Consider the following 28,000-nt stretch of genomic DNA (forward strand, 5'->3'; position numbering starts at 1 on the left):
GGGGATTTATCAGTTTTAAGACCTGACAATTTACCTAAAACCATTTCTTTACTAATATTAATTTCCCCAAGTTGCTCGCTAACATTATCTTCTTCGGTCCCCTCTATTCTTGGTAGGTTTTAAGTGTCTTCTAAGGTGAAGACAGTAGCAAAGTACTTGTTTAATGACTCTGCCATGTCTTTGTCCCCTACTATAACTCTGCCTCTATCGGGCCCACATTTACCTTTGACAGCCTCTTCCACTTTATATATTTATAAAAACTCTTGCAGTCTGTCCTTATGTTCATCGCTAGTTTGCCCTCATATTCCATTTTCTCCCTCTTAATCACTTTTGGGGTTTTCCTTTGTTGATCCCTAAAGTTCTCCCAATCCTTGGGTTTACTACTCATCTTAGTTGTTTTATAGGCTTCTTCCTTTAACTTTATACTTTCCCTAACTGCTCTAGTTAGCCATGGTTGGGCCACCTTTCCTGTGGCATTCTTATTCCTCAAAGGAATACGTGCTCACTGGGAATTTTGCACTTTTAAACTTCTGCCATTGCTGGTCTACTGTCAAAGATGAGCATCACAGATGTTTTCTTGATGTTATGGTTTGTCTTCTATAATTGACAACAACTTGCATTGATATGCGGGTTGTGTCTTGGAGTGCTTAACAGCAGTATGGCTTCACGCTAAGCTGGAAAGATAGGGGAGGTCTAAAGTTGAAACTGTTCAAATGGAATTTTGAGGAAGCTGTAGTGTCCCTGTAATTTAAAAAAGATCCTGAAAAGTAGGAATTATCTCTACAAGTTGCTTCTTGACAATAAGTTTCTAATTACATTTGGATTTTGGTTGATGAAAACATTCATTACTCCTGGTGAGTGAAATTAAAACTTTACAACTGCTGTTTTAAAAAGGAAAATACCTCAAAGGAGCTGTTGGAGTTATAAGAGTACTCTTGCAGTTCAAGAATGAGGAAGACCCGGTAAAAGTATTTTTGGTTAGAGATAATTAAACAATTCAGTTTACTCGACAGTGGTGATAGCATCTGATGTTTTTTCATTCAGTTACAGTGGTATCGGAAATGTCAGAAATTATTTCAATCAAGTTCTTGAACAGCACTGTGTTTTGCATCTAGTTCAATATCTCTGCATCTATTTTGTTATGCAGTACCCTTTTTAGAAATATAATAATAATATCCTTTCATTTGATAGAGTGCCTTATCACATCTTTCGAGATGTCTCAAAACGCTTCACAGAATGTACTGTAAATTTAATTCATTGCATATTTTGTAGGCAAAATATTAAATAATATGAGGAGTTCATAATTCACATTTAGAACACTCCAAAGGAAAACTCAAAAAAGTAAATGTGTATCTTGTTTGATTTAATAGCCAACAGCCATTCCTTGCATTGGGACATTGCCCAGCTTCTGCAGGAAATGGGTGCAATGTTGCAGTGCTTAAAAAAAATCACATAAAGATGTAGTTATGCTTTCATGCTGAGTGTTTAATTCTCACCACTTCAGTGCTGGGTCCCTCCAAATAGTTTTCCAGAATAATAATGCTTCTTTAGTATGGTAGACTTTTTAAAAAGAAAAAAAAACTTTTTATGAGATGAAGTAGATGAGAAATGAAGGTGATGTTGGCACACCTACATAACTGCACATAATAATCCTTGCATTTGATATAGCACCTTATCGTGCCATTGAGATGTCTCAACCACTTCACAGGATATACTGTAAAATGGATTGACTGTGTATTTTGTGGGTGAAACTTTATTTGTGAGTACCATGGCATCTGAAATGTGTATAATTCAGGGCTGCATGTGGACTGATACATAGAACAACTATGGATTATGAAATCATCAAACGACCTGCATGTGCAATGTAAGAAAGAATTTTCCATCAGCTGCCAATTTATAGTGAAATGCCATGTCAAATACACAATTAAATCTTTTACATGAAGTGACTCAGAGAAGTAGACCAGTCACTGGGGGCCAGGATTCATCCCATTCAGCTACCTACGAGCCAAAATTAAAGGGTATGGTGGTCCCAGCTGGACGAGCAGCAGGAAGCTTGCACAGTGAACACAGCGGCAGGTGCATGAATTTAAGAGGTTAAACCACCAATACCCCAATGCACATTCTGGGGTCTTGAAACCTTAGCTCTTGCTAACCTGCAGCTTAACTCTCCAGGTGTAGGTAACTAAGGTGCATCCCTCTGGGGAATGAGTACAATTTCTATACCAGACAAACTGAAACAACATATGTGGGACTCTTAGTAGTTTGATTTGGAAGACTGTTTAATTATGCTGATGTGTTTCCACGTGTATCAGACACCGGCCGACCAAAAAGAATAATATTAAATGCAATGCAGATTTTTGAAATTTATGTCCAAATAAGTTTTCGTCCAAATAAGTTTTCTTCCAAAAAAATTGTGCATTGTGTTTTAAGTCAATAAAACTGGAGCACAGTTGGCCTCTTTGGCACATGCTAACCTAACCAGTGGTGATAAATGTCCAAACATCTGATGCACATTAGTGAAGCAGCTGCTGAGCTGATTCTCCACGTGACCCTGAAGCAGTCCACTGTTTACTAACACTTGTAGTCGGCAGTCATGCTTAGTGTTTATAAAATCATGATAAATGTCTGAGTGTTCATACATGTATGCTTTTTCCTAACTTTTTGTTGTTATGCACAAAGACTTCTATTTATAAATGGAAATTACTATGTTTTATGAAAAATAAGGGTTCGAAAGTAAATTGTACATGCAAATTATGGTTTATATTACTCAAATACTTCAAGATGGAAGCATTGCTTCTGAAACACATTTACCTTAAATGAGTTATGGCTTCCTGAATTTTAATACAAGATTCATGAACCTTAGTTATAAATGATCTGTTTTCTTGCTTTAAAAATGTTTTTGTTTCCTGGATGATAATTGTTAGCATTAATGATTGGAGACTATGTTGGTTGCTTATAACCAGCATGAAGGTGCTGCTAAATTGCCAGATTTTTTTTTCACAATATTTTATTGTCAATAGATTGAATTAACAATCATTAGCTGTGCTATAAATTGGGACTGAGCATAGTATGCAAGGCTCTTTGAAACATCATGATGAGTTATACATCCTATAGAAAAACAAGTTCAATATTTATGTCTTTCCCATTTACTTATAGAATGTCACTAGTGATTTGTGTTTGCATCAGTTGAATCAGGTCTCACAAACCCAGTTCTCCATATAGCAAAATGGGATTTTACGGTTTACATCTTTTTTATAGATCTACTGAGTTTTATTAAATTTGAACTACTTTGTCAATATTTAGTCATCTGTCCTCACTAGGGGAACTAGATAAATATAATTTCAGCAGATGATAATTTTCATGGCTATGGAGAACTTGAAATGAACCAGGACTAACCAGTTTTGTGACACATTTGAAAGGCTGGAAAACCTGCCACTTGTGCAACCAACGCAGAGAAGTGAGAATGTTTCATTATAGTTCACTGCATGGGTGCACTTTATTAATGTTTTGCTCTAATTTTCCTCGTCTTGGATGGCAGCACAAGGTAATGTTTGGAAAATAGTATTTAACTATTGCAAATTATAGTGCTAGAAGAAAGGAAAATAGTTTGTGAGCTATAATTGTGGGAAAATGTGCTGCCTTTACAAAAACATTATTGGTCTGAACCCTTCTCTGCCCTATCTTCAAACACTGCTGAACCCCTCATTCATGCTTTTGTCACCTTCTGTGACGATTTTTCCAATACATTCCTTCTGGCCTCCCCAGTTCCACTATAAACAAATACAAAGTGTGTGGTTGAGCTTTCAGCTGCTACGCCCTGAATCTCTGGAACTTCTTGCCTCAACCCCCACTTTTGTTTGTCTTCAAATCCTGCCTGAAGACTTTCCTCGACTTTGGTCACCTCCCCTCCATTTCCAGCTTGCCATCAAACGGCACACCTGTTAAGAGCTCAACGACATGACCCGCGTGAAGGATGCTATATAAATGCAAGTTGTTGTTGTTGCTGTTGTTGCGCAATGTACACATCTTTGGTGGTTGTTACAGAAAACCTGTATTCTTTTTAAAAAGAACTTAAATTTTAGTTATAATATAATAATAATCCTTGCATTTGATATAGCGCTTTTCACGTCTTCTAGATGTCTCAAGGCGCTTTACAGAATATACTGTAAAGTGAATTGACTGTATATATTTGTGGGCGAAACTCGGCAGCTAATTGCGCACAGCAGTGTCTCACAGCAGTCGTGGATTGAAAATGACCAATTTATTATTGTTTTGTTTTGGAGTGATTATTATTAGGCGTGTGAAGTAAGGAAACTTGCCCAAGTTTTCGCCCTCTGCCTGGAATTGAACCCAAGTGTTTCGCTTGCAAGGCAAGTGCTTTAACCACTGAGCTCCGGGACTCCACATTGACCGTTTTGTGATATAGCCCTGAATAATTTTTGTTTTCGTTGATTGTGGCAGGATTTGTCTCAACATTTATGTTGCGTGAAACATTTGCCAACCACTGAATTGAATTTGTTGCAAACCTTTCTCAATAGGTGCTTGAATGTTTTATCTGACTCTTCCTGTACAAAATAGTTTTATTTAGTTTCAGAAATACAAATTTAAAAAAAAACTGTTACACAGGACAGCCTGATATCTGTAAGAATTGGTAGCAGCCCCATTTGTGGATATGAAAATAGTTTGGTTGTCAGGTGATCGGATTAAGTACAATGTATAGTACAGATGGTCGCCAAAAGTTTCCATCAAGGGTTAGACTCACCAGAGTAATGGTCTTTATGAATGTCTCCATTATTCTATTTAACTGTTGCTGCTGCTCTTGAATGTGGGAGGATTGGTCTCTATTCTGTTTCCGAGCAGTGGTTGAGCTTCTCAACCAGAGAGTCTTTCCTGCCACTTTAACAGTAAAATTCAAAATGAATGGTTTCAATGCACATATGCAAAATAAAAAGTCCATGCTCAATTCGGAATGCTCAATTTAGCATTCAAATGCTACTCCTGTGAAGGGTACTATGTAAATGCAAGTTGTTGTTTAATTCCTGATCTCAGCTGTGTTGGAGTTGGGCAAACACTATTTTTTCTGGCATGTTGTTGCTTTGGGCATTCTCCTCTTAAGTGAATATTTGACACAGGGAACGGTATTTATTCAATCTGTCACGGTCAATGAGTAGCCATTGGATAACTCAAAGCTACTTAATTTAAAACCTAAACTTTAACCAGGTTTTTCAATAATTACAGAATATTCATTTATTTCCATTACTGCTGCATATCCCCCAATATCCTCCAAGTTCAAGCAGCAAAGAAATCACTGCGTCCTTGTGTTCATTTTACCCAGCTGGTTCCCAATCCTACATTGCTGTAATCTAGTTCTCTTTTTATTGATGATACGGCATTAACTGTGATTGTTGGGACCCATGTTTTTTTTTTACCTATTCACTATCTAAATGTGTGAGTGTGTGTGTGTGTGTGTATATATGTCTCCTCCTGTTTCCGACTTTTAAAATTTCAAATCTATCCCCTCTTGTTCTGATCTCATCAGATAGCCTGCTTGCATCTACTTGGGTTTGAAGAGCTTTGTCATGCCACCAATTTTTTTTCTGATGATGAGTTCAACTCTTCGAATCTCATCCCAGAATCATTCTTATTGTTTTTCTTTGAACCGTTTCAACGGTAATCATAAATTTAGCAAATGTCACCTATGTATCAGGTGGTTTCTAAAGCAAAAACTTTATTTCAAATTAGCATTTATTCTCCCTGAGGGCCATTAAAAAGATTCCAAAAATTAGGAAATGTAAGTTATGTTATTACAGTTCCGGTACTATGTAATGTTGCTCTGAAATGTATGTTTTTGTGGGTAAATTGAAATCAAATGTTTTTGGTGTCAACTGGTGATTGATATTAAATTAAATTGGCAAAGAATGATCTGTTGAAGCACTATCATATATTACCTGGAGATAAAATGGTTAAGTGTAGCTTGTTGTCTTTTTTACGGAAACATTGGTTGATCTGAGGATATTTAGAACTCTGAATGTTTTAAAATCACAACAATCCTTTAGTAATCAGTGCTTTTATGAATGGCAAAGAATGACGAGCAGCTGTCAAATAGCTGAGGTCATGGAAATGGCATGCGGAAGCAGTACACAAACGACATATGCTGTACATATCTACAGCCAGCAGAGGTGCTTAGGTCACTAAGACAGGAAATGAGCCGTCCGATGGAATTTTGGCTTCAATTCCCTCTCTCCACGTACAGCAGAGGAAGAGAGACTCGAAACCCAGGCTGGGAAAGAAAATGCTTCTTAGAAAAAGACCTTTTGATAAAATCGTACCATTTGGACTTTAATGAATAGTACAGGTCAGAGAATTGTTTCATGTTTGTCAATGAAGTTGTTTGTTGTGCCTTTCTGTCTGAAGTTTCAAAATGGACCAGAGCTCAGAATGACTGCCAGAGTAGGTCAAATATTGAGCTTCTCTTCTAGTGGCCGCATACCAGTCTGGTAAGAATTACTGTTTGTTCAGCAAGCAGGGCGAGTGCTGGTGTGCTTTAGCTGAACGTTACTGTTAGATTTTTGTCAGTTCCTTCTGTATACGTGGCTGTCAAACATATATGAGAAGGGTCTGAGATTAATTCAACTATTTTTTTGACAATTGAAACTGTTTGTTGATTCATTGCATTCAAAGTAATGTTTGTGGAATTATGTTTTTTTAAAGTTTGGTCAGTATTTGTGGCATGGAGTCTGAATACATCTTACCAGTATCTCTATGTTACTTCACTTTTCATAACATTAATCTAATGTATATAATACTATAGTTCAGTAATGTATTTTCCTGTATATCTATTTATTCACTGTTTTTAAACAACAAGTAAATCATTGCAGTGAAGTGATCCACTAGAGTATGTGATACTATTCAGAAACCGCTGAGTACCTGCTGGAATACAATTGAGGTCACAGCACACCTATACCAAAACCTATAAAAGTTTTTGCCCCTACCAAAAAGAAAGTCTTTTCTATCAATGAAGGGGCAAGGAATTATTCTGCGTATTAGTTGCATAAATTCATGCATAAATTTGAATGCGTTGATCACATATGAAATAGAAGCTTTGAATGAACATGTTGTCTATTGTGCATATCTAGGACATTTAACAATTTACAGAGACAATTGCTTTTAGAAGCGGACACTTTTCAACTCTTAATTGATGTAACCATTTAAATTCCTAATAAGGAAAATATAATTAAATTAGTTGATCTCATTTCCATGAGAGCATCCAAATCAACGGGCATTGAACTGAAATATTAAATTGAAATTATTAAATAGCAAGCAAAAAACATCTTTCTTTGGGTAACCTTAGTACCCATTATAAAAGTCGGCAACGTAAGAATATTTTGCTGTTGTGTTCGATTCATCTTTGCAGTCCAGGCTGTCTTTCCACTTTCATCTTTATCTTATGCATGTCACCGAGAAGTCATTGTGAACATGTTTTAAATTGTTCCATTGAAGATACAATTTTAAAAAAATAGTTTTGCTGAGTATGTGTGTAGAAGGACTTTTTGCATATTCCCTTGATGTAGTTTAGACTTTTATATAATGCTAGATATTTTGCCTATCTTTCTAAACTTTGACAAAATAAATTCAGGATTAGGGAAAATGGGCAAAACTGTAAAAAGGATTTACCATCCGATGCCTCTAGCTTTCTATTCTAAATTCCATCTGCATTGAATCAGGAAGTTTGTGTGAAATTTTAATCTCATCAAGATATCAGTGACTAATTGTAAAAGACTTCTACGTGCAACCCTGAGAATGCAGGCAACATGAAGTTTATATTGGTGGTGATGAATGCGTTTATATTCCGTAGAGAGGAACAGCATAGCAGTGGGGGTTGGACTGTTGTGAAATTGGAATGCAGAGGCCCAGGTTGAGGGTAGAATACTTTAAATAAACGTGTAGTTAGCCGGACTGGTAATGAATTTAACGTTATACTTTAATACACAAATTGTATGTTTGTGCCTGTATTTAGGCTTTAACTAAGAATTAACTGAAACAATGGTATATGTTTTGAAGGCAAGATTTCTTTAAAAAAAGACAAACTGAGCTAACATTCTGTGCCTTAAGAAGAGATTGGAGTATTGACCATACTTTAGCAGAAAATGATTGCTTAAATAGAGTGCTACCCTGATAAACTGACACTTTTGTTGACGTATCTTTATGCAGTTTTCTGAAATACATCAGGAGTAATCTTAGAAAAATCTAGTTTGGCATGACTGAAGTGCAGTACAATCAGAGGAATATTTCAGGTATTAGGTGCTTTTTAAAATGCTATGGCTGATCAGCCACAAACGGGAACATTCAATAGATTGCTTTTAAAAATGTTTAATTCTTAGTCATTTTCCAAAATATGATTATTGTGCCATGACTGTGGCACAGAAAATATTGTGTGGATAGTAAATCCGCAAAACCACCACACATGATTCAAAAACAATTGTCATCCATGCATGGCATTCCAGCGCATCTCTTAAGCAGAATGTTTTGATGGGCATCCAGGGTTACAAAAGTAGAAATTAATTTTCTTTTCCGAAAATGGGTCATTCGAATATTTTCTTTATACTTTCTGTTCATTCCCAAAGGGTTAGTATGTAATTAATGAAATACTTGGTGTTCAAAAACATACAATTTGTTGATTTGTATCACACTTATCTGGATAAATTACAAAGTGTTTTAACAGTTGCTCTTCCCATTCATAACCACTGCCTTGCAAAGCAATTTTGGAGTCCTGTAGCTCAGTGGTTAGAGCCCTCGCCTTGCAAGCCAGAGACCTGGGTTCAAAACATTGGGCAAGTTTCCTTACTCCACATGCTTAATAATAATCCCTCAAGAAAAAAANTAATAAATTGGTCACCTCAATCCATGACTGTTTGTGGGTCACTGCTGTGCGCAATTGTTATCATAACTTGTCAAAAGCAGATTTTTCCCCGATGCAGAATTAAAATAGCAGAAGTGCGGGATCTCAGCTTTGGGGTCCAGATGATCTTTGTAAGCCTTTTTGCTTATGGTTAACGATCTCATCCTTGACTGGATTACATTTGTTGTACATTCCCATGGGATGGAAGGGAAAAGTGAGCAAATCTATGAATATGTTTTAAATTGTTCCATTAAAGATACAATATGAATACGTTTTAAATTGTTCCATTAAGGATACAGTTTTAAAAAAAATAGTTTTGCTGAGTATGTGTGTAGAAGGACTTTTTGCATATATATTCCCTCAAATTCTAATTTTCGTATTTTGAAGTACTGAAACCTTTATTCTGCTTGGAAAAACTGTATGCAAGTGCAAGTTGCTGAATTGAGATTCAAAATTTTGCCAGATTTTCATTTTTGATCTATGATTCATAAATTGTAGTAAAATGTCTATTTTTGGAGGAAGGAAGGAGACTAGTGGTCTTACAACAGGGTGTACAGATCTTGTGTTAACCAAGGACAAAATTCTGCTTTTGGTTAATTTTATACCAATAGAATACTTCTATATAATTGTTAATATAGTGTAAAACTATTAACATTTTAATATTAATTTCATTTTATTTCTGTTTTAAATTTATCAGAAATACATTATGAAATTTCTTTGTAGGACAATTTTCATATTTATTTTGCACAACGCAGGTATGGATTATGGGAAACAAATGATAGCCTCTGATCTGTGCTATTGATGTTTAAAATGCAGAATATTAGTGTAATGTGTAAGCTCCAGTGAAGGTTCGGTGCACAAAGGAGGTGATGTATTCTGAAAGGACATAGAAATTGCTAACGCAGTTTAAAAAAANGTAGTCCGCAGCAGTAAGCATTTTGACTGCAGTGTGATCTGACTTGCTTTGGGCTATAATTAGGTGCGTAATTTTTGCAACAAAGTACTTTTGTAAGCACAGCAGCTGACTCCTGCGTGATTGTCAATGGACGTCCTCACAGTGACTGAGACTGGCGTGCCAGAGGACATTTTGTGTTTTAAACATGCTGTTGAGATATTGACTCATGTCCAAAAAGTACAATATTTGCCACATTAGAAAGAAAGTAGCTGAGAGAAGAGGAAAGTAACTTTATAAAATGTCTTGCTTGTTGGGAATTGGAATGTGTTGAGGTAATGCAAAGTCAAAGCTCACTGTGTGCTGTAAGTTGAAAACTTTTATAAGTATGGTTATCTAACACACAAAACTAAGATTCCACATTCATGCTTGACCAACGAGATTGTTTGTGCTTGACTAAATTGCTCGACCAAACCACACTTTCTCCCTACAGGCGGATATTGTGCATTCCATACAGGTAAATTTCTATGGGTTGTGGGGGTGGCAGAGATATGTGAAACTCTGTTTTGAACACAGCTAAGCATGGTGATGTGTTTCCACACATGTCAGGAACCCGTCTGACCAAAAATAATAGGTTCACTGAATGGTGCAGCCTATACTCCTCGCGATGTCCTGATATAAATGCAATTTATTGCTGTAGATTTCAGCATTTTGCCGACTCTGGTAGTCATGTCGTCAACATAACATTGTGGTATAAATTAAGCAGTATTACCTCTGAAAACGTTTTGTCACGAGCTACTAGTTCTGTAGTGAGCAGCACGGTATAACGTGTCTAGCTTGCTGAATCATGGGTATGTAGCTGCAGATTTCTTCAGTCCAGATATGGGTAAGATTTCACGTAAGCAAGCAATGCAGAAATTGAAAAAAATCTATCACCAGAAAAAAAAGGCATGCATGACATGCAATTAGATTATTTTTGCTAATATAACAGCCTTGAGTTCTGTGAAAGGTGCTATAAAAATGAAATTTGTTGTTGGTTTTGCTGTTGCTCTACTTCACAGTAAAAACAAAATCTTGTGAAACACTATGGGATGTCCTCCTGACGTGAAAGGTGCTTTACCAAATGTAAGGATTATAAACGAGATGGTACTACTACATGCCCATTACTAGGGGCAAGGATTGTTTCCATTCAGCTCCTATTTAACCCTGCAAGCCAAAGCCATAATGGATAGTAGGCTGGTTCCAGCTGGACAAAATGTGGGAAGCATGCCGGGTGTCAAGCTTTAGCTGGTAGTTTTAGCTGGTTAAATTCCAGCAGTGCCCAACACACACTCTGGGGTTCTCAAGCCTTGGCTCTGGCCAACTCATGCCTAATATTGTCCAGACAGAGGGAGATTTCTATTTCCACGTGGCACATTTGTGTGCAAACCGCCATAGTGACATTTTTCCACATTTGACAGGCACCCAGTTACTAAAGAAGAATGTGAAGAGCCATTGAATCTAAAAAGAGCATAGAGTTAGTGGCCTCAAATCGACACGCCTATACATTTTGTGCTGCTGCCCAGCCTCTGGGGATGTACATATGTATGCAGATGACACTCAACTCTATGATACTACCTCCACCTTAATTCCAGGACACCTGCTGTTCTGACCGATTGCCTGTCAGACATCAAGGCCTGGATGAGAGATAACTTTCTCCAGTTAAATGTTGACAGGACATAGGCTCTCCTGCTTGGATCCCTTCATCTCCTGCTCACCTTGGGCACTGATGGCATCATTCTTCATGGATGTATACTCAACATCTTGTTTGACTTCCGACTGTCCTTTAAACCTCACATCCGTAATGTAACCTGTTTAGAGGTTATATAAATGTTAAAGAACATTTTTCTAATATATTTATAGAATGCAAAAAATCCTATTTGCCTTCATGCTCATGGATTCTCCCAAGAAAAGATTTGCAAAGTTTCTTCTTATCTTCCCAATCGAAAATCAAGCACGATCATAAGTGCTATTCGTCAGAGGTTTGAAATTCTGGGAGCCAGATGTTGAAAGAGTTAATTTCAGTTTACAATTGAATTTGCTTTGGCTCAGTTGTGCTCAGACAGTCAAGGAAAGGTGCACACCGATCACGGTCCAGTATTTGAGAGTCCCTCTGACTTCCCATTTAGTGAGATTAATGAACTCCCATCATCTAGCAACCACACCATTGGGAGGAGCTACCTAAGGCTGGGGACAGTCTTTACACCTGACCAGTAAACAGGCAAATTGCTGGAATCTGGGCACGCTCCGTTGCCTTCAGAAGCCACACTCGCTGTCTACATCTCTGTTACCCTGTGTATTACATCAAAAGAACATACCATTTGTCTGTCTCCTGCCCGGTCACCCCGAACAATAAAAGTTGAAGTGAAAAACATGTAGGTCATGGGGTCAATTTGTCATTATTAAAGTTCAGACCACAATAAGGATTTTCAAAGGCACAATTTTGGCAATGTATCTAGTGAAAAATATACTAAGCCAATTTACATATACAGTTTATGCTTATAAAGGGTCTTTTATGTCGGCAGGAGACCCAGAAACGCTTGACTATTCTGGCTGGACACCAAAGCTGAGGGTGGTATCTAACGGGTAGGCGGGTGAGGGGGAAAATGACTGTAAGTGCAGTTAAAGGATCATTTTGAGGCTTACCTTGAAAGATGTGAAGGAGGAGAGTCGAAGGAATCTGGTAATGGATTTTCTGAGAGAGGACGCCAGTGGTGGGGTGGATTGAACGGGGAACTTGGAGTAGGACTGTTGTCGGTTGAGCGAAGGGTATCGCTAGGTTGGTGAAGGTGATGGAGGTTTTGCAGGTAGGATGAGGCGAGACAATAGAGGGATTTAAAAGCGAGAACACGGATGTTGAACGTGATCTGCTGGGGGATGAGGAGCCAGGATGGGAGTGACAGGCTCGCAGAGCCAGTCCAGGATTGGACATGGGCTGCAGAGTTCTGAATGTTCTGTCGCCTGTGCATGGAAGAGTTGGGAAGTCAGTCAAGCAAAGAATAGGCATAATCGAGCCTGGATGTAATACAGCAAAACAACAAAATTACATTTGTATAGCGCCTTTCACGTCGGGAGAACGTCCCAAGGTGCTGGACTCTCAGTGTTTTGGACCCGAGCTGGGGTTCGGGATCAGGAAGGGTAGAGGGCAGGGGGGGAAGGAAGGTGACCGAAGGCATACTCGAAGAGGAGGGTCTTGAGACGGGTCTTCAAGGAGGCAAGGGAAGGGGTGAGGCAGGGGGACTGTGGGTTGGAGTTCCAGAGGGTGGGGGCAGAGTGCAGAAGGTCCGCCTGCCAATGGTGGGATGGGCGAGGCGGGGGATGTGAAGCAGGTCGGAGCCTGTTGAGTGGAGGGAGCGGGCAGGTTGGTAGGGGGTTAGGTGGTCGCAGAGGTAGGGGGGAGCAAGGCCATAGAGGGCTTTCAAAGTGAGGACCAGGATCTTGAACTGCATCCTCTGTGTGATGGGAAGTCAGTGGAGTCAGATGAGGATGGAGGTGATAGAGTTGCGGAGCCTGGTGTGGGAGAGGACACGGGCTGCAGAGTTCTGGATGATCTGCCTATGGAGGGAAGAGTTGGGGAGGCTGACAAGCAGGGAGTTTGCATAGTCGAGTCTGGATGTTATGAATTTGTGTATGTGGGTCTCGGCAGCCTGCGGTGCGAGACAGTGGCGGAGCCGAGCAATGTTTCAGAGGTGGGGAAAGGTGGAGCAGGTCATGGAATGGATGTGGGGTATGAAGGACAGTTGAGGGTCCAACAGGATGCCGAGGTTCTGTATTAGCTCTGTGAGATGTAGAGTGTATCCATGGCGGGAGATGCTATCAGGTATGGAGGCGCTGACCGGAGCCAAGCAAGAGGGCCTCAGTCTTGTTGACATTCAGTTGCGGGTTGGCTCTCATCCAGGACTTGATGTCTGACAGGCAATGTATAATCAAGCCATTGGCACCAAAGCAATTTTAAACATTTTCAAGGAAAGTCTTATTGGTGCCAACTCTTTAAAATCCTCAACATCCATAAATATTAGTTCTTTCCATTGTTCATTAATTTTGAGCAGGTGCTTTGTGTCTTGATTCTTAGAATAATCCTTAGATAATAATAAAAATCCTTGCATTTGATATATTGCCTTATTGTGTCATTCAGACATCTCCAAGCACTTCACAAGATATACAGTAAAGTGGTGAAAAGCTGTAGCTAATTGCTTACAGCAATGCCCCACAAACAGCCAGAGAGTATAATATTCTGATATGCAGTAATAAACTATTATGATATAATGCCTTTCACGTCAGGGGGACATCAATGCTTCACAGGATTTACTATAAAGTGTAGTGACTGTATTTATAGGCTACTGCGGGAAGAAACCTGTCCATAACAATGTTCCACAACCAGTCCATTTGAATGACTGCACCTCAAACAAAGCAATGCTCTTGCAGCTCTACACTGGGCTGTCAGCCTGGGCGATGAGATCAAAGTCTTAACATGGGGCTTGAACCCACAATCTCCTGACTCAGAGGCAAGAGTACTGATTCCTGATCACAGTATAAGATGCACGATTCCAAATGGACTAAATTGTTGCATGGTTATTTAGGGGACAATTGATTAGATTTGGTAATTTCTACAAATATAACTGTAATGGATATTAGGGAGAAAATATGAATGGAAGAGACAAAGCTTAAATTGATCTAAATAGAAGGATTATCACTGCCCACATTGTTGTTTCTTTTTCGTACATATTGTTAAATTTTTTTTGTAAATTATTCTGGGTCAGTTATTTTTGTGCTGGCAACGGCTGTCAGAATTGACGCCAGCTGTCAGTATACGCTATGTCCTTGATGTGTAATGAAGCTCACATGGATGATCAATGATGTTGGAGTCATTGATGCAGGTTTCTTGTTGCTTCGTTGGGAAGAGAGGATGTGGAGGTCCATTTGCAAACTGGCAAATGTAAAATTGTTGAAAATCAAAGTGTAGTTGTCAACTTGTGCTGACTTTCAGGTTTGTCTGCAAGTATTTTACTTTAATTCTGATGCATACATATTTCTAATGTGTACTAAAGTGAACTTTGAGCAGGTGAAAGAGAATGAACAGATATGAAGAGTGTCTAAGCGTGAGAGCAATTCTAACAATACTCATGTCATTCCAATCTAAATTTAAAACCAAGTTTCTGAAGCTAAATTTGATCCTCTGCCTTCTTGTCAATGATGCAGCAAGCTAGTGCATCAGAGGCATTCAAATGTAGATACAAGACGACCCCATTATAAGATGTCTCACGAGACCTCAAGTTTCCTTATAATGTGGGTCTCCTGTGGGTCCATGGTGACTGGATACACAAAAAAAACACTTAATCAGCCTAGGAGTAACATCAGCAACAGTCTTGTGACCCAGAAGTGGAACCAGCGACCATTTTGTTTCGGACATGTTAGTTAGGTCGCAAGTCTAATTTTAACGACTCAAGACACAAATGCTTACCGACCTCAGAATGCAGATTGGGTGTCAGTGCAACTCAGTTGGTAGCATTCTCATTTCTGAATTTGAAGGTTTGGATAAAAACCCCATGTCTGGTATCGGTGTAGACTTTGAACTCATAGCTGATCATAAAATATGTTAAAATTAATTTGGAAGCCCATGACCATTTTGATGTCTCTGAAGTTGAATATCTTTTTTGCAGAATATCGGTTGTGCAGCTTATCAGGATGTTTTCATTTGTTATATTGTTAATGCTGCATTTCCATTTGTAGTTCTTGAATAGAGAAACCTAATGAAACCTCTAAGTGCAGTGGACATTCGAAGCACCACAGTGCAGATTAGATGCATGTCTGAGAATTTGAATCTTTTCAACCTCAATTTTTCCTAAGGATGATAAAAATGTTTGCTGTTATATGTATGTAAAGCATGAAAGCAATACTCCTCTTTTGCTTTCCACAAATTAATAGTGAGACTTAAACAAAGAAAACACAAAAAAGCTATGTTCTTGAGATACTTGCAGGATATGAGCTGTTCAGATCCTATCGGGTTATTTTTAGGGCACCGAAAAGTATTTCTGTTAACCAGAATATTTATTTTGACTGCATTGTGTTATGTAGTTAATTATTAAATAATATTGCTAAAATATGATTGCATTTTCAACTTACCTATTTCAGTTCTTGCAACAATCTGAACAGCAATACAAATTTTGATCGCAAAATCCTACTACTTTACACTAACGAAAGGAATGGTTCTTGTCCTAATTAAGGCTTCTGAAATTGAAGTTGAATTTCATTGAAGAATTGACGGATGAGAGTACTGGAGCAAAGAACTGGGTCATGGTGAAACGTTTGATTACTTGCTCATCTACTACTTGTTTTAAAACTACTGAACAATAGCACTTTGAAATGGGTATTAATTCAGAATTGTACATATGTACCTCCGAATTAAAAAAAAAATCAGTAATTCTATTAGAGTGTCATCTTATGTGGGGTCAGGGGAGGAAGAGTTGAAGGATAAAGGCAAGATTTACTTTAAACCGAAACCCATAATAATTATAGGTCAGTTGTGTGTGTTGAGCTGCGAAACAGTGATGCTCCTAAGATGGAATCACTACATCAGTTGTATTTCTTGTTTTTGTTGTATATTCATACGAGTTTCTCTTTCAGATGTAATGAGATAATTCTGGACAAAACATTCCACTACTTTACTGCAGCAGTAAGCAGAATTACATAGGAAAATAAACACTGCTGCATTGTACCCTCTCCATACCACTGCAAATTCTATAATCCCCTATGAACATAGAACCATTTTGTGGGTAATCAGTCATAGGTTGATCAGACTTCAGCTGTGTTTTCAGTTCCACCAGGAAAGCTCAGTTGGACTTGAATAGATGACCTTTGAGCTGGAGGGCAACATTGTGTGTGTCAGTACACCGAGGATACAGTTTAAGATCCTGGTCCTCACCTTCAAAGCCCTCCATGGTCTTGCTCCCCTCTATCTCTCTGCCCTCCTAACCCCCTACCATCCTGTTCGCTCCCCCTACTCAGCGGGCTCTGACCTGCTTCACGTCCCCCGCCTTGCTCGCCCCACTATCGGCGGGCGGGCCTTACGCCATTATGCACCCACCCTCTGGAACTCCATCCCTCAGTCGCTCCGGCTCGCCACCTTCAAGACCTACCTTAAGACCCTCCCTCTTCAACCGTGCTTTTGATCTCCCTGCTTCCTTCCCCACCCCGACCCTCAGCTTGGGTACGTAACTCTGACTGTCCAGCGCCTTGGGACTTCCTCCTGACGTGAAAGGCGCTATACAAATGTAATTTTGTGGCTGTTGTTGTGTCCGTTTAATGTTTTATTTTCTAACCTTGTTATACAGATTATATAACAGATTTTCAGCCATTCTGCCCTCGCTCTGTGGATCTGTATCCTGGAGTGCCTTTCACTTGGTCCCTCCCTCCCCCAGTTCAAGGCCTGTCTCAAAGCTTACCTCTTTGACTGTGCTTTTGGTCATCTTTTCTCTCCCTACCCCCTTGGCTCCCACCCTTAGCTTTGGTGCCTAGTCAGCAGTGTCAAGTGCTTTATGATATCCTCAATGTGAAAGGCTCTATGTAAATGGAAATTGTATTTGTTGTATTTGAATAAGCAATTCAGAATTGGTATTTCCAGGTGCAGTAAATTGTTAAACTGATTGTAGTGCTTCAGTGTAATGTTGCATTTTAAAAACAAATTCAATAATTTTTGGTACGTGGCGTCCAGAAACAACGAGGGAGATCACTTTCAGGAAGTTTAAAACAGTTTTTATTCTTGCACAGAATCAGACAAGCTATCATCAGTTTGAATCAAAACATTCCACAGAGCTCTTCCTTGTATCCTGGGTGTGGCAGCTCTCCTTGCATACACTCTCCACTGAGATTAGTTCTTTATTTAATAGGCTTCTGCCTTCAATTACCTCATTAGCCCAAACATTCCTTTCATGCTTTTAAACTGGACCTGCTTTGCCTTCTCCAAGTGAGGTCCAGCCATCCTCTGCCCTATCACAGTGCAGTAAATCATGTAAGTTCTCTAATTTTTTTAACTATATAAATGCTTTTCATGTTGAAACATCTCAAGTGCTTTCCAAGTAGTTACTTAAGTATACTGACTTTTTTGTAGGTAAATATTCAGGACTCCAAATAGCATTGATAGACTGAGCCTAAGTATGTTTAACATGGTCAAAAAATCGAGTTAAGGGACACAGATTCAAGCTCATAAAATCAAGACTTACCAGCTTCCTGTAACCTTTTTTAACTGGATGCCTAATTCCATTTATTTGTCTTCTCATCTTTCTGTCTCTATCCCCACCCAACTCCAAAGCAGTTCAAACCAGTTAATCTATTCCTTTGTGATCCTTCAGACTGGATTTCTCCAATCCCTTCTCATTGACATTCTCAGCTTATATCTCTAGGAGCTCCAAAACATCCAGAACTACGCTCCCTTTCCCAAACCAGGCTCCATAAAACTATCACTCTAATCTTTACCTGACCCTATTTCCCTTTGGATTAAGGCCCTCATTCTAACCTTTGCTCCCGAGCTCCTTCCTGCTTCTGTGCAGTTTGTCAATACACTGTGAATGTTTCTGATCCTCCTCCCAACAGACTGTGTCTGGTCTGGTAAGTTCTGCTCCACGTCCTCTCCCTTTGCGTTACTATTGATGGGTGAGTTTTCAGCCCCTGTTTCCCTACTCTTTGTTACCCTCTCCCTAAATCCTTCCATCATACACTTTCTCTGTCCGCTTTCTAAATCCCGGTAAAAGCCCAACTCTGAGTGTACCTTAGATCACCTCCCTCATACCAATTACACCCATCTTCCACCAAGCTCATGCACCCACTCTTTCTCTGAAGTATTTTGAGACCTTTTCTTATGTCAGAGACTATAAGGGTGCATTTTGTTGTTCAGTCCAGTAGTCCTTCCAATATTAAGAGGTCTTTCCTGTAATACAGTGATCAGAATTGTACTTCCGATGAGTCAGATCAGTATCCAAATTATTAGATGTTCAGTATCTCTTCATATTACCAAGTACTATTCGCTTTTTGCCACCTCACATTGATGGTTTTGCCGAGCTGTCCATTCATACTCCCAAATCCCTCTGCGATGTCATGTCCTGTAGATTAATACTTCTATTGTTTGTTCAGCTTATGCTGGAGTCTGTGAAGTGAATAAAAAGATTCAAGATATTTTAAAAGGTGTTCAGTGGAGCCTAATGTTTAGATAGGTGGGATGAATTTAATGAAATAGATTTTGAAACAATGTATAAACATTGTAGCACAGATTGGATAAAATGACTTCTTGAGTGATCAAGATATGTTTCTGATAATTTAGTAGTGTATGTTGCAAAATGTACTAGTTGATTATTATCAAATAAATACTTTTTATGAATTTACAGCTTTCAGTGATTTCTACATACTGCAACATAGTTACAAAATAGAACAGCACAACTTGACATTAATTCCAAATATTTTCATGTGACAGGGTGATGCACTTTGGCAATACACTGTTTGTATCTAACACAGACTGATAGGTGACAGTTGTGTTTTTTGTCAGCTGTTTTGTGAGTTCATAAAAGGTGCAGACTTGTTGAACAAACCCAATGTAATTTGACAGGCTTTAACCAGAGAAGCCAGAAATATGGCAAGTATGCAAAATTAAAAAGTCACATTGGTGCAGTATGTGGCCTGAGGATAAAAATAATATTGCTGGAGCAAAGTGCAGGGATGTTTAATCTGCATCTGAACCCTGCCTTCCTACTAGGAAGGTGAGAAAGTGATTGATGGTGGCCAAACAGCTATGCTTTCTTTAACTGTAGGTTTTAGACAAAGTTATGAATAAAAACAGGAGTTTGTTGTAAAGTTTATATCATCCATACACCAGCACACACTTGCCCCTCTGTTGAAAATGTTTCAATAAATTATAGTTGAAGATGTAAGTAGGTCCATCTCATGACGTTAGTTTGCTAGTTAGTAAATTCCTAATGCAAGCAATCATATAATTGTAAGGTGGTAGACAAGAAAGTCAATAAATAATATACAGCCATGCAAAGAAATATTGCATTACCATTTTCCCAGCCATCTGGTATCACAACAACAACATTTGCATTTAAATAGCGCCCTCCACGCCGGGCGGTATCTCGGAGCGCTTAACAATGGCAGAGTCCAAGCCAAGGGGAGGGGAAGGTGACCATAGGCGTGGTCAAAGAGGAAGGTCTTCAGGCGTGACCTGAAGATGGGAAAGCAGGGAGCAGAAGATTAATCTACCATTAGATGAATGGAATCATTGTTCCTAGTTATTTTATTGTTTATTTTCTGAGTCTCACACCAGTCACATGTTTTGAGATGACAAGCAAGCTGGTGACCCATTTCCTTTGATCTATGCCAATGATATGTTGAGCTTCGTGCTGACAGGTGTGTGAGAAGGGGCTGTGGTAACTCCATCCAGTTTACAATACCTCTTCTGGTAAAATGCTCAGCATATGTTTATGCGTCATGTGAGAGCACAGCTGAGGTTGGAAGCTTTATGTTGAGTTTGGAAAGGAAACAATCTACCACTCCATGTCAAGGGGTGATGAGCAGAATATAGCAACTAGCAAAAAATAGTAACTTAAAACAGTTAAATTGTGGGCTTTTCATGACCTGGTTATTTAACTGGCTTTTTGAAAGATTTATACGTAGACTAGAATTGTAGATGTATTCTATTTTCTTTTAAAAGGAAGCCCTAGGTTATGTAATAATTCAGATCTGCACTTTGATGTTTAAAGACGTACTGACTTATTACTTAATCATTGAGCATAGTTTCAGACCAAATGCCAGTTTTCTAAGATAAAACATTCCAGTGACTTTCAGAAATCAATATAGCTTAACTGGAAATATTGGCATCTTGAAAGAAATCTGTCCAAAATGTTGTGATTTATCTACAATGGTTTTTTTGCTTGTGTAAGATGGCGCTACCAAAGAAAAATATTTTCCTGTGTTGTACAATTAAGCTTTCTGATTTTTGTTTTTTCACAAAATTGCTAAACAAATAAACCCCAAAACGTCAAATGAATAACCCCCAAAGTTAGAAGTATCATGCATAAATAAGGTCTGAATTTTATTTTTGTACAGAAACAAATAATACAGAAATTTAAAAAGAAATTTCCCATCTTAGTCCCATGTAAATGGATACTCTTTATCACTTTTTACTCAAATATTAGCTCTGTACAATGTTACTGTTGTTGCATTATTAGCTCTGTACAATGTTGCAATTGTACACCACCCAGTTTGATATGTTTGTTACTTGGTGAAAGTTACTTGTGGACTTGAGTCTTGCTTTTGGTGCATTTCATGCATATGAGTGAGAGAAGGAGAATATTTGAATTGGCAGTATTTTGCAAGGAGCAGAGGGTCGAAGGTATTTCATAGTGCAGGTACATAAGTTCTTGAAGGTGACAAGTATGTGGAAAGGGCTATGACAAAAGCTTGTCAAACAAAAAACAAGGACATAGAGCAATAATAATAATTCTTGAATTTGATATAGTGCTTTTTCACTTTGTCATTATCTCTTCAAGTGTTTCACAGGATGTACTGTAAATTGGTGTGACTGTATTTTTGTGGGTGACTGAGCACAAAAGCAATATTGTTGAATTTGGACAGATTATTGGTTAGGCCAGAACTGGAGCACTGCGTTCAGTTTTGGGCATCTCACATCAGGAAGGATGTTAAGACCTGGAGGGGGTATGGTGGAGATTGACAAGAATAATGTGGGGATGAGAGGCGATAGTTGTGTGAGGAGACCTTGGAGAAACTTAATCTATTTTTATTGGAGACAAGAAGGTTGAATGGGACCTGATAGAGGTGTACAAAATGATGAGGGGCTTGACGGTAAATAGAACAAGCTATTTCCACTGGTTGGGAGGTCAGTGACTAAAGGACATGCGTATAAGATATTCACAAAAAGACCGAAAGGAGAGCTTAGGAGAATTTTTTTCACACCAAGTGTTTTTAGGATGTGGAATGCGGTGGTAAAAGCAGAGCTCATTGTGGGTTTCGAGAGGGAGGCAGATAGCCTGTATAAAAGATAAAGGTGTGAAGAGTGGTGGGGGGGGGTGGTGTGGGATTGCAGACAACTTGCTCTGAAAACTGGTGCAGACTCGATGGGCCAAATGGCCTCCTATTGCGCTGTAGATTTCTAATATTCCATGATATGGCTGGATTTTCAATAGTTGGCTTAATTTCCACCGTACCAAACCTGGTGGACACATGAGCAAGTGACCAGTTTAGCTATTTAAATTGTTGGCTACATTTAAATAATCTCAATTGCAAATCATATCAACAATTGCACCTTGATGGCAGAACTCTATTTGTGAATTGTAAATTTAAGAATCTTACTCACGGTTGTTTTGATTGTTGTTGCTTACATATAATTATACCCTTTTCTTCCAGTTTTGGCAAGCGGTCTGCAGGGAGCCTGAGGCGTGGCTGTGAATGTATTGTACTGGAGCCTTCAGAAATGATTGTGGTAAGGTCATCTTTCAATAATTTTGCTGGATATTTTTGTTTCTAGTAGAAAAGACCTTCAATTATAGCAGTTAAGCTAAGTGTCTTCAGATGCTCATTAAGTGACCTTAGGTGTTCATGTTGAATACTAACTTTGATCTTTTCAGTTAAAATGTTTACGTTCTTATTGCTGTTATTGGTGAATTTCATCACACTGGTAAGTGCATTTTATTTCTGTTTCAAGTCTTAATAGGTAGGAGAGGGAGCAAGGCCATGGATGGCCTTGAAAGTGAGGACGAGCATCTTGAATTTGATCCTCTGAGGGATAGGGGGGCCAGTGGAGTCGGGCGAGGGTGGGAGTGATGGGGTCACGGAACCTGGTGTACATGAGCTGCAGATTTGGGATGATTTGCAGCTTGTGAAGGGAAGAGTTAGGAAGGCCGATGAGGACAGAATTTCCATAATCGAGCCTTGATGTGATGAATGACTGGGTGAGGTTTTCGGCTGCCTGAGGGGTGAGGCAGTGGCGGAGTCTGGCAATGTTGCGGAGGTGGTGGTAGGCAGTGCCGATCATGGCGTGGATGTGAGGAGAAAGGACAGTTCAAGGTCAAACAAGACACCCAGATTCCTGACTGGCTTAGTGAGGTTGAGTGTGCAGTCTTGGAGGCTGATGTTGCCAGCGCCCGAGGTGTAAAGGTGCTGGCGTTAGCCAATCAGGAGGGCCTCGGTCTTGCTGACGTTGAGTTAGAGGAAGTTGTCCCTCGTCCAGGACTTGATGTCGGACAGGCAATCGGTCAGGACGCCAGTAGTCCTGGAGTTGAGGGTGGAGGCAGAGAGATAGAGTTGGGTGTCATCCGCATACATGTGGAAATTTACCCCATGTCTGCAGATGATGTTACCAAGCGGGAGCATGTAGAGGGTGAAGAGGAGGGGACCGAGGACAGAGCTCTGAGGAATGCCGCACAAGACGGTGCGGGGGCTGGAGGAGAAGCTGTTTGCTGAGATGAAGTGGAGGCGGTGTGAAAGGTTGGACCTGAACCAGTCAAGGACAGAACCTTGACTGAAATAACATTCTGTTCAAAGCCATATCTCTTCCTGTCCACGGGCACAAGAAGGTGACCGAGCTTCAGGCCTCTGCCAATATCACGGCATGATTCCTAACAGCTTGTGAACTCCTCACAGCCTGTACAATTATTTTATATTCTCTGTCCTGATGCTACAATCCTCTATCACACAGTTAGCGGTGAGGCATGTGATGGTTTTCATTCCCTTGGTAAAGCTATCAAAAACCACAATCTGTATGGAGTCATTCGAGACCTGATTTGAATCAGCACATGTCATTTCCATTGTCAAATTAATAACAATTTTCGGCAGAAGAAGATAATTGATCAATTTTGCCTAACCAGGTAATGTCCTACAAGGTTCTTTTGATGTTCAATCTCTCCATGTGAATCGCTTTCATCCAGTCTTGACTGCGCTAACTCCCTGCTGTCCAGACTTCCCAACGTTTCCCTTAACAAGCTGCAGATTATTCGAAACTCTGCAGCTCATGTCCTCTCTTACACCAAGCTCGTGACCCTCTCACCCCCACCCTCATCCAGCTTCACTGGCTCCCCATCACCCAGAAGATGGTGTTCAAAATCCTCGCCCACACTTTTAAAGCCCTCCACATTCTTGCTCCTCCCAACCTCTGCTTAAGCTGCTACTAATTTTAACGTCCACTTTTTAGTGAAAAACATGCTCCTTAGATTTGAGTGTATGTCTGTTTCATCCTTCTCCTTTAGCCCTGTCTATTTAGGAGAGGAAAGTTCCAAGATAGCCCCAGCATTTCTTTGGTGTTCTAGCCCTGCCAATGTTCTGTGAAGAAGCTCATTGCAGTAACACTAAATTATTGAAGCAAATATAATGTACCACAATGGCTATAATGTATTACACTCTTTGGGTAAGCTGAGCCAATATTCCCACTATTTTTTGTTTTACATCTTATATGCAGTACCTTACATTTATTTTTATTGGAATCTACAAGGTCTGGTACATTTCACCAGTTGTTATATTCTGTTTAATTCATCTGCTTAAGCCCTAAGGCACCACATTTAATATCTTCCCACATTTCAATTCTCCTCCCCTTCTAGCATCCTTTCAGTTACCTCCTTTATAAAGGAATTTCTTGTGTTTGTTGTGGAAGGCCCTTTTGAAAGTAGTATGAAACTGTCATGTGACTTGAGGCTTGAAAGCTTATGTATGGACAGTGGGATTAAATGACCACCTTGCTCTGAGATACTCGAAGGGCCACATGGCCTCCTTTGTGCTGTATATTTCTATGATTCCCACTGTCAATTTGAGATGCCTCTTCCTCAAGTATACTACATTGAGCTCCTGATATTGATCCTGGCTTACATCATAACATGACTTGTATCATCAGGCTACCAATATCCTGTCCACTTTCCATGCAAAATGTGAATAAGGGATTCCCCCTACTTTATTTCATCACTATCTTATACTAACAAAATGACAATGTCTGCCTGAGCTTCAAGAAGGATCTCAATAACTGATTGATGTAGAGACATGATCTATACCTCATCGGAAAGGTCTTGCACCTGAGAATGAGGTGGGCATATTTGTTTTCGGGTATCTCCTATCGTTCATGAATTGTTTTCAGTATTGCGTTTTTCGCTCCAGTTACACCTGGTGGCCGCCGAGTCAAAGTGACGCTGTGCCTTCGTGCGTTACAGAGCACGCATGTAGCCAAGCGGCGGGAACAAAATAAAGAATATAGACGAAACTAAGCCATGGCAACAACAACAAAATTGCATTTTTAAAGCAACAACTCTTCCCACTGAGTCCTCCCACAAAAGTCTTCACAGAGGAGTATAGATAAAGATGAAACGTCTGTCTGTGTGTCAATCTACAATCCATATTGGATTCCATATCTGGAGCACCAAATAAAAAAAAGTTTTTTTAAAAATTGGACAAAATGGCTTTCTTGCTCCTATACTCTCAGTGACCTTAAAAAGAGCTTTTATTTTTGCTTTAATGCTGGAGGGTCATTTGATGTAATTTTACTGAAATAGCTATGGCTTACACCATGAAGGTCTGTTATTTATTTCAATAACTTTTCACATGTATGATGATGAGACAGCTCTACCTCTTATTTTCCACCTTCAGTTCCAGCAGGTTAACTGTTCTCGCTGACTGCCTGTCCAATGTCAAATCCCAAACAGGTCTTCACTTCCTTCAGTTAACAACACTGAAACCATCTTTTTCAGTTCTCATCGGTGCATTCTTACTCCCTAGCTACCAAGTCATGCTTAACTGGCGAGTGAGCAATCAAGGTGTCCTGATGGATCCCGAGGTGCGGTTCAGACTCCACATCTGGTGCATTGCTAAACCTACCTTTATCCATCTGAGGAACATTGCTCCCTATCTCACCTCCTCTGCTGCTTCAACACTCTGAGGATAGATTTCTTCATATTAGGTCCACTGTTCTTTTTGATATACTTGGATATAGAAAGCGGCTTTTTAAAGTTTATGCAGATGACACAAAACTTAGTAGTAAACGTAGTAAACAGGGAACATGCGTAGAAGTGTGAGATGAGGAAGAATGAGGAGAGGCAATATACACTAAGTGGTAGTTTTAAAGGGGGTTCAGGAAGAGAGAGCTCTGGGAGTTCACATACACAGTTCTTTGAAGGTGGCAGGACAGGTTGATAGACCTGTTAAAATGCATATGGGATCCTTGGTTTATAAATAGAGGCATAGAATACAAAAGCAAGGAAGTTCTGTAAAACTTTACAAATCACAAGTTAGGACTTATCAACACTGCTACTGTGGGGGAGTGGGCTCTGGTTGGGCATGCGCGGTGCGGGGAGTGTTGGGATCGTGAAAGTGGCGCAAGCAGAAAATCGACTTTGCCTAGCTCCTGCGGCCTAACCTGAGCTCCTGCGGCCAATTCTTGGTAAGTGCTGTAAACATGCCACCATGGAAGTAGTTGTTCTTACGTGAGAGAGTGAACTTAATCAAAACCAGTCAGGGCAAAAGTCGTAGGCAGTTAGCTGTGATCTATGGCACTGGTGGAACACAAGTTGGATGCATTCTCAAAAGGTAGGCTGAATACATGACAGGTTTCGTTTTAAATGTGACAATGCCTTTATTTTGAAGAGATTGCAAAGTATGGTTGTTGAATTTTATCATCCTTGCCCATAACCAATGCCCTTAACATTACGTCAGTGACCTGAATCACCCAACATGTTTCAGTAATCGGGTCACCTCACTAAGTAGATCACTTTTACCCAGTCACTTGAGTGACTGGATCAGTGAGGTTCTAATGTATTATATACAGTGCTGCAAATGACTAAATATTGATGCTGCTGGAAATAATGTTGGTTGTAAATGTCCCCTATTATGAGTTGGAGAATGCTTGGTATGCACTATCCAAATGAAATATGTACTAACAAAAGAATGTTGTTTTTGCACTTTCTGGCACATGGATTGTGTTAGGGTTTGTAGTTTGAAAGGTATACAGGAAAAGAGGAAAAAGAGAAGCATAGAGTCAATATTCCTGAAAGGGTATAGAATCTGGAGTCTGAATACAGATGTGCATATAGTTTCTGTATCGTTTTCTTATGAGAGCTTTACAAAATTTTTCCAGATGAATATCAAATCAGCATCAGAGGGGAGATTCTCTGGAATTGTTACTATACTAATCAGGGAAATTCACCACAAGTTCTCTTTTTTAATGTTTTAGAATGTCTCCTCCAAAACCAAATATAAAACATAGTTTTTTTTTATTTTTGCAGGTGGACTACATGGATGAAAATGAGGAATATTTTCAGCGGCAAGCTTCTCACAGACAGTCTCGCAGAAGATTTAAAAAAATTAACCAGAAAGGAGAGCGCCAAACAATCATTGACACTGTGGATCCCTACCCAGTCGGAAAGCCACCATTACCCAGAGGATACCACACGGCAAGTCTATTTACTGATAATTTCCTTGGGTTTAAATATTTTTAGAATGATAGCTTTTTATTTTCCCTCTGAGCTCCAAATTTCATCCATCAGCTGTAGTCAAAAACTATCTGCTTTTTGGCATCTACTAATCCCACAGTGAGTTATGTCCAGCATGATTTGCGTTGGATGACCTGGGAATGTCTCTTCTCCTGTCTTCTTGGCTGTTCAGCAAGTATCCAATAGCTTGTCTATACTGTTGGAGGTGTTTTGAAGTGGCAAATAACATTTTTAGAGAAATGACTGAAGTAATTCCACCTTTCCTTCTACATTTCTGGTACATATAATTTTCTCTTTGTGATTCCAGTTTGTGAATGTAGTACGTATAGTCGAACTTTGTTATAGTTTTCATTACAATGGAGTTTTGCTTATAAATATGGGCACTAATATTTACTAAACAAAAAATCCAAACTGCAATACAACAGTTTCTCATATGCTTAATAAATGGCTAACTTAATTGGCAGGCTTTCTGTGTGCAGGCAGAAGCACTGACAATTGCACCCTGTTACATTGCTGATTAGGATTTTATGGACCTCGGCTACCAAATTATCACAAGACTCAACTGTAATGTGTTTTTATATTTACCCATAAAGAAAAGCGAGTAAATATATGGTAAATGTGAATAAAATTCTAAACTTGGAGGATTGAAAATTGTATTTGAAGTTTTCCACTTACCAGCAATGAGTTTTCAGGGAATGTTAGTTA

The 28,000-nt window shown here is 39.4% G+C and overlaps 1 protein-coding gene across 11 annotated transcripts in view; it reads left to right on the plus strand.

The window, feature by feature from the left end:
- The window catches only part of rapgef2b (Rap guanine nucleotide exchange factor 2b), a 228,131-nt gene that overhangs the window by 83,174 nt on the left and 116,957 nt on the right, over positions 1-28,000 (plus strand). For 10 of the 11 annotated variants that reach the window (XM_042337922.1, XM_042337925.1, XM_042337934.1 and 7 more), the window contains exons 5-6: positions 22,239-22,314; positions 27,089-27,256. In XM_042337922.1, coding sequence (XP_042193856.1) covers positions 22,239-22,314; positions 27,089-27,256 — 244 coding nt within the window. Of the gene's footprint in view, positions 1-21,118; positions 21,224-22,238; positions 22,315-27,088; positions 27,257-28,000 lie in introns of those variants that run through there. The other variant, XM_042337970.1, reaches the window with a different exon arrangement.

This window comes from Callorhinchus milii, unplaced genomic scaffold, assembly GCF_018977255.1.
Source record: "Callorhinchus milii isolate IMCB2004 unplaced genomic scaffold, IMCB_Cmil_1.0 Scaffold1, whole genome shotgun sequence".
Taxonomy (NCBI): domain Eukaryota; kingdom Metazoa; phylum Chordata; class Chondrichthyes; order Chimaeriformes; family Callorhinchidae; genus Callorhinchus; species Callorhinchus milii.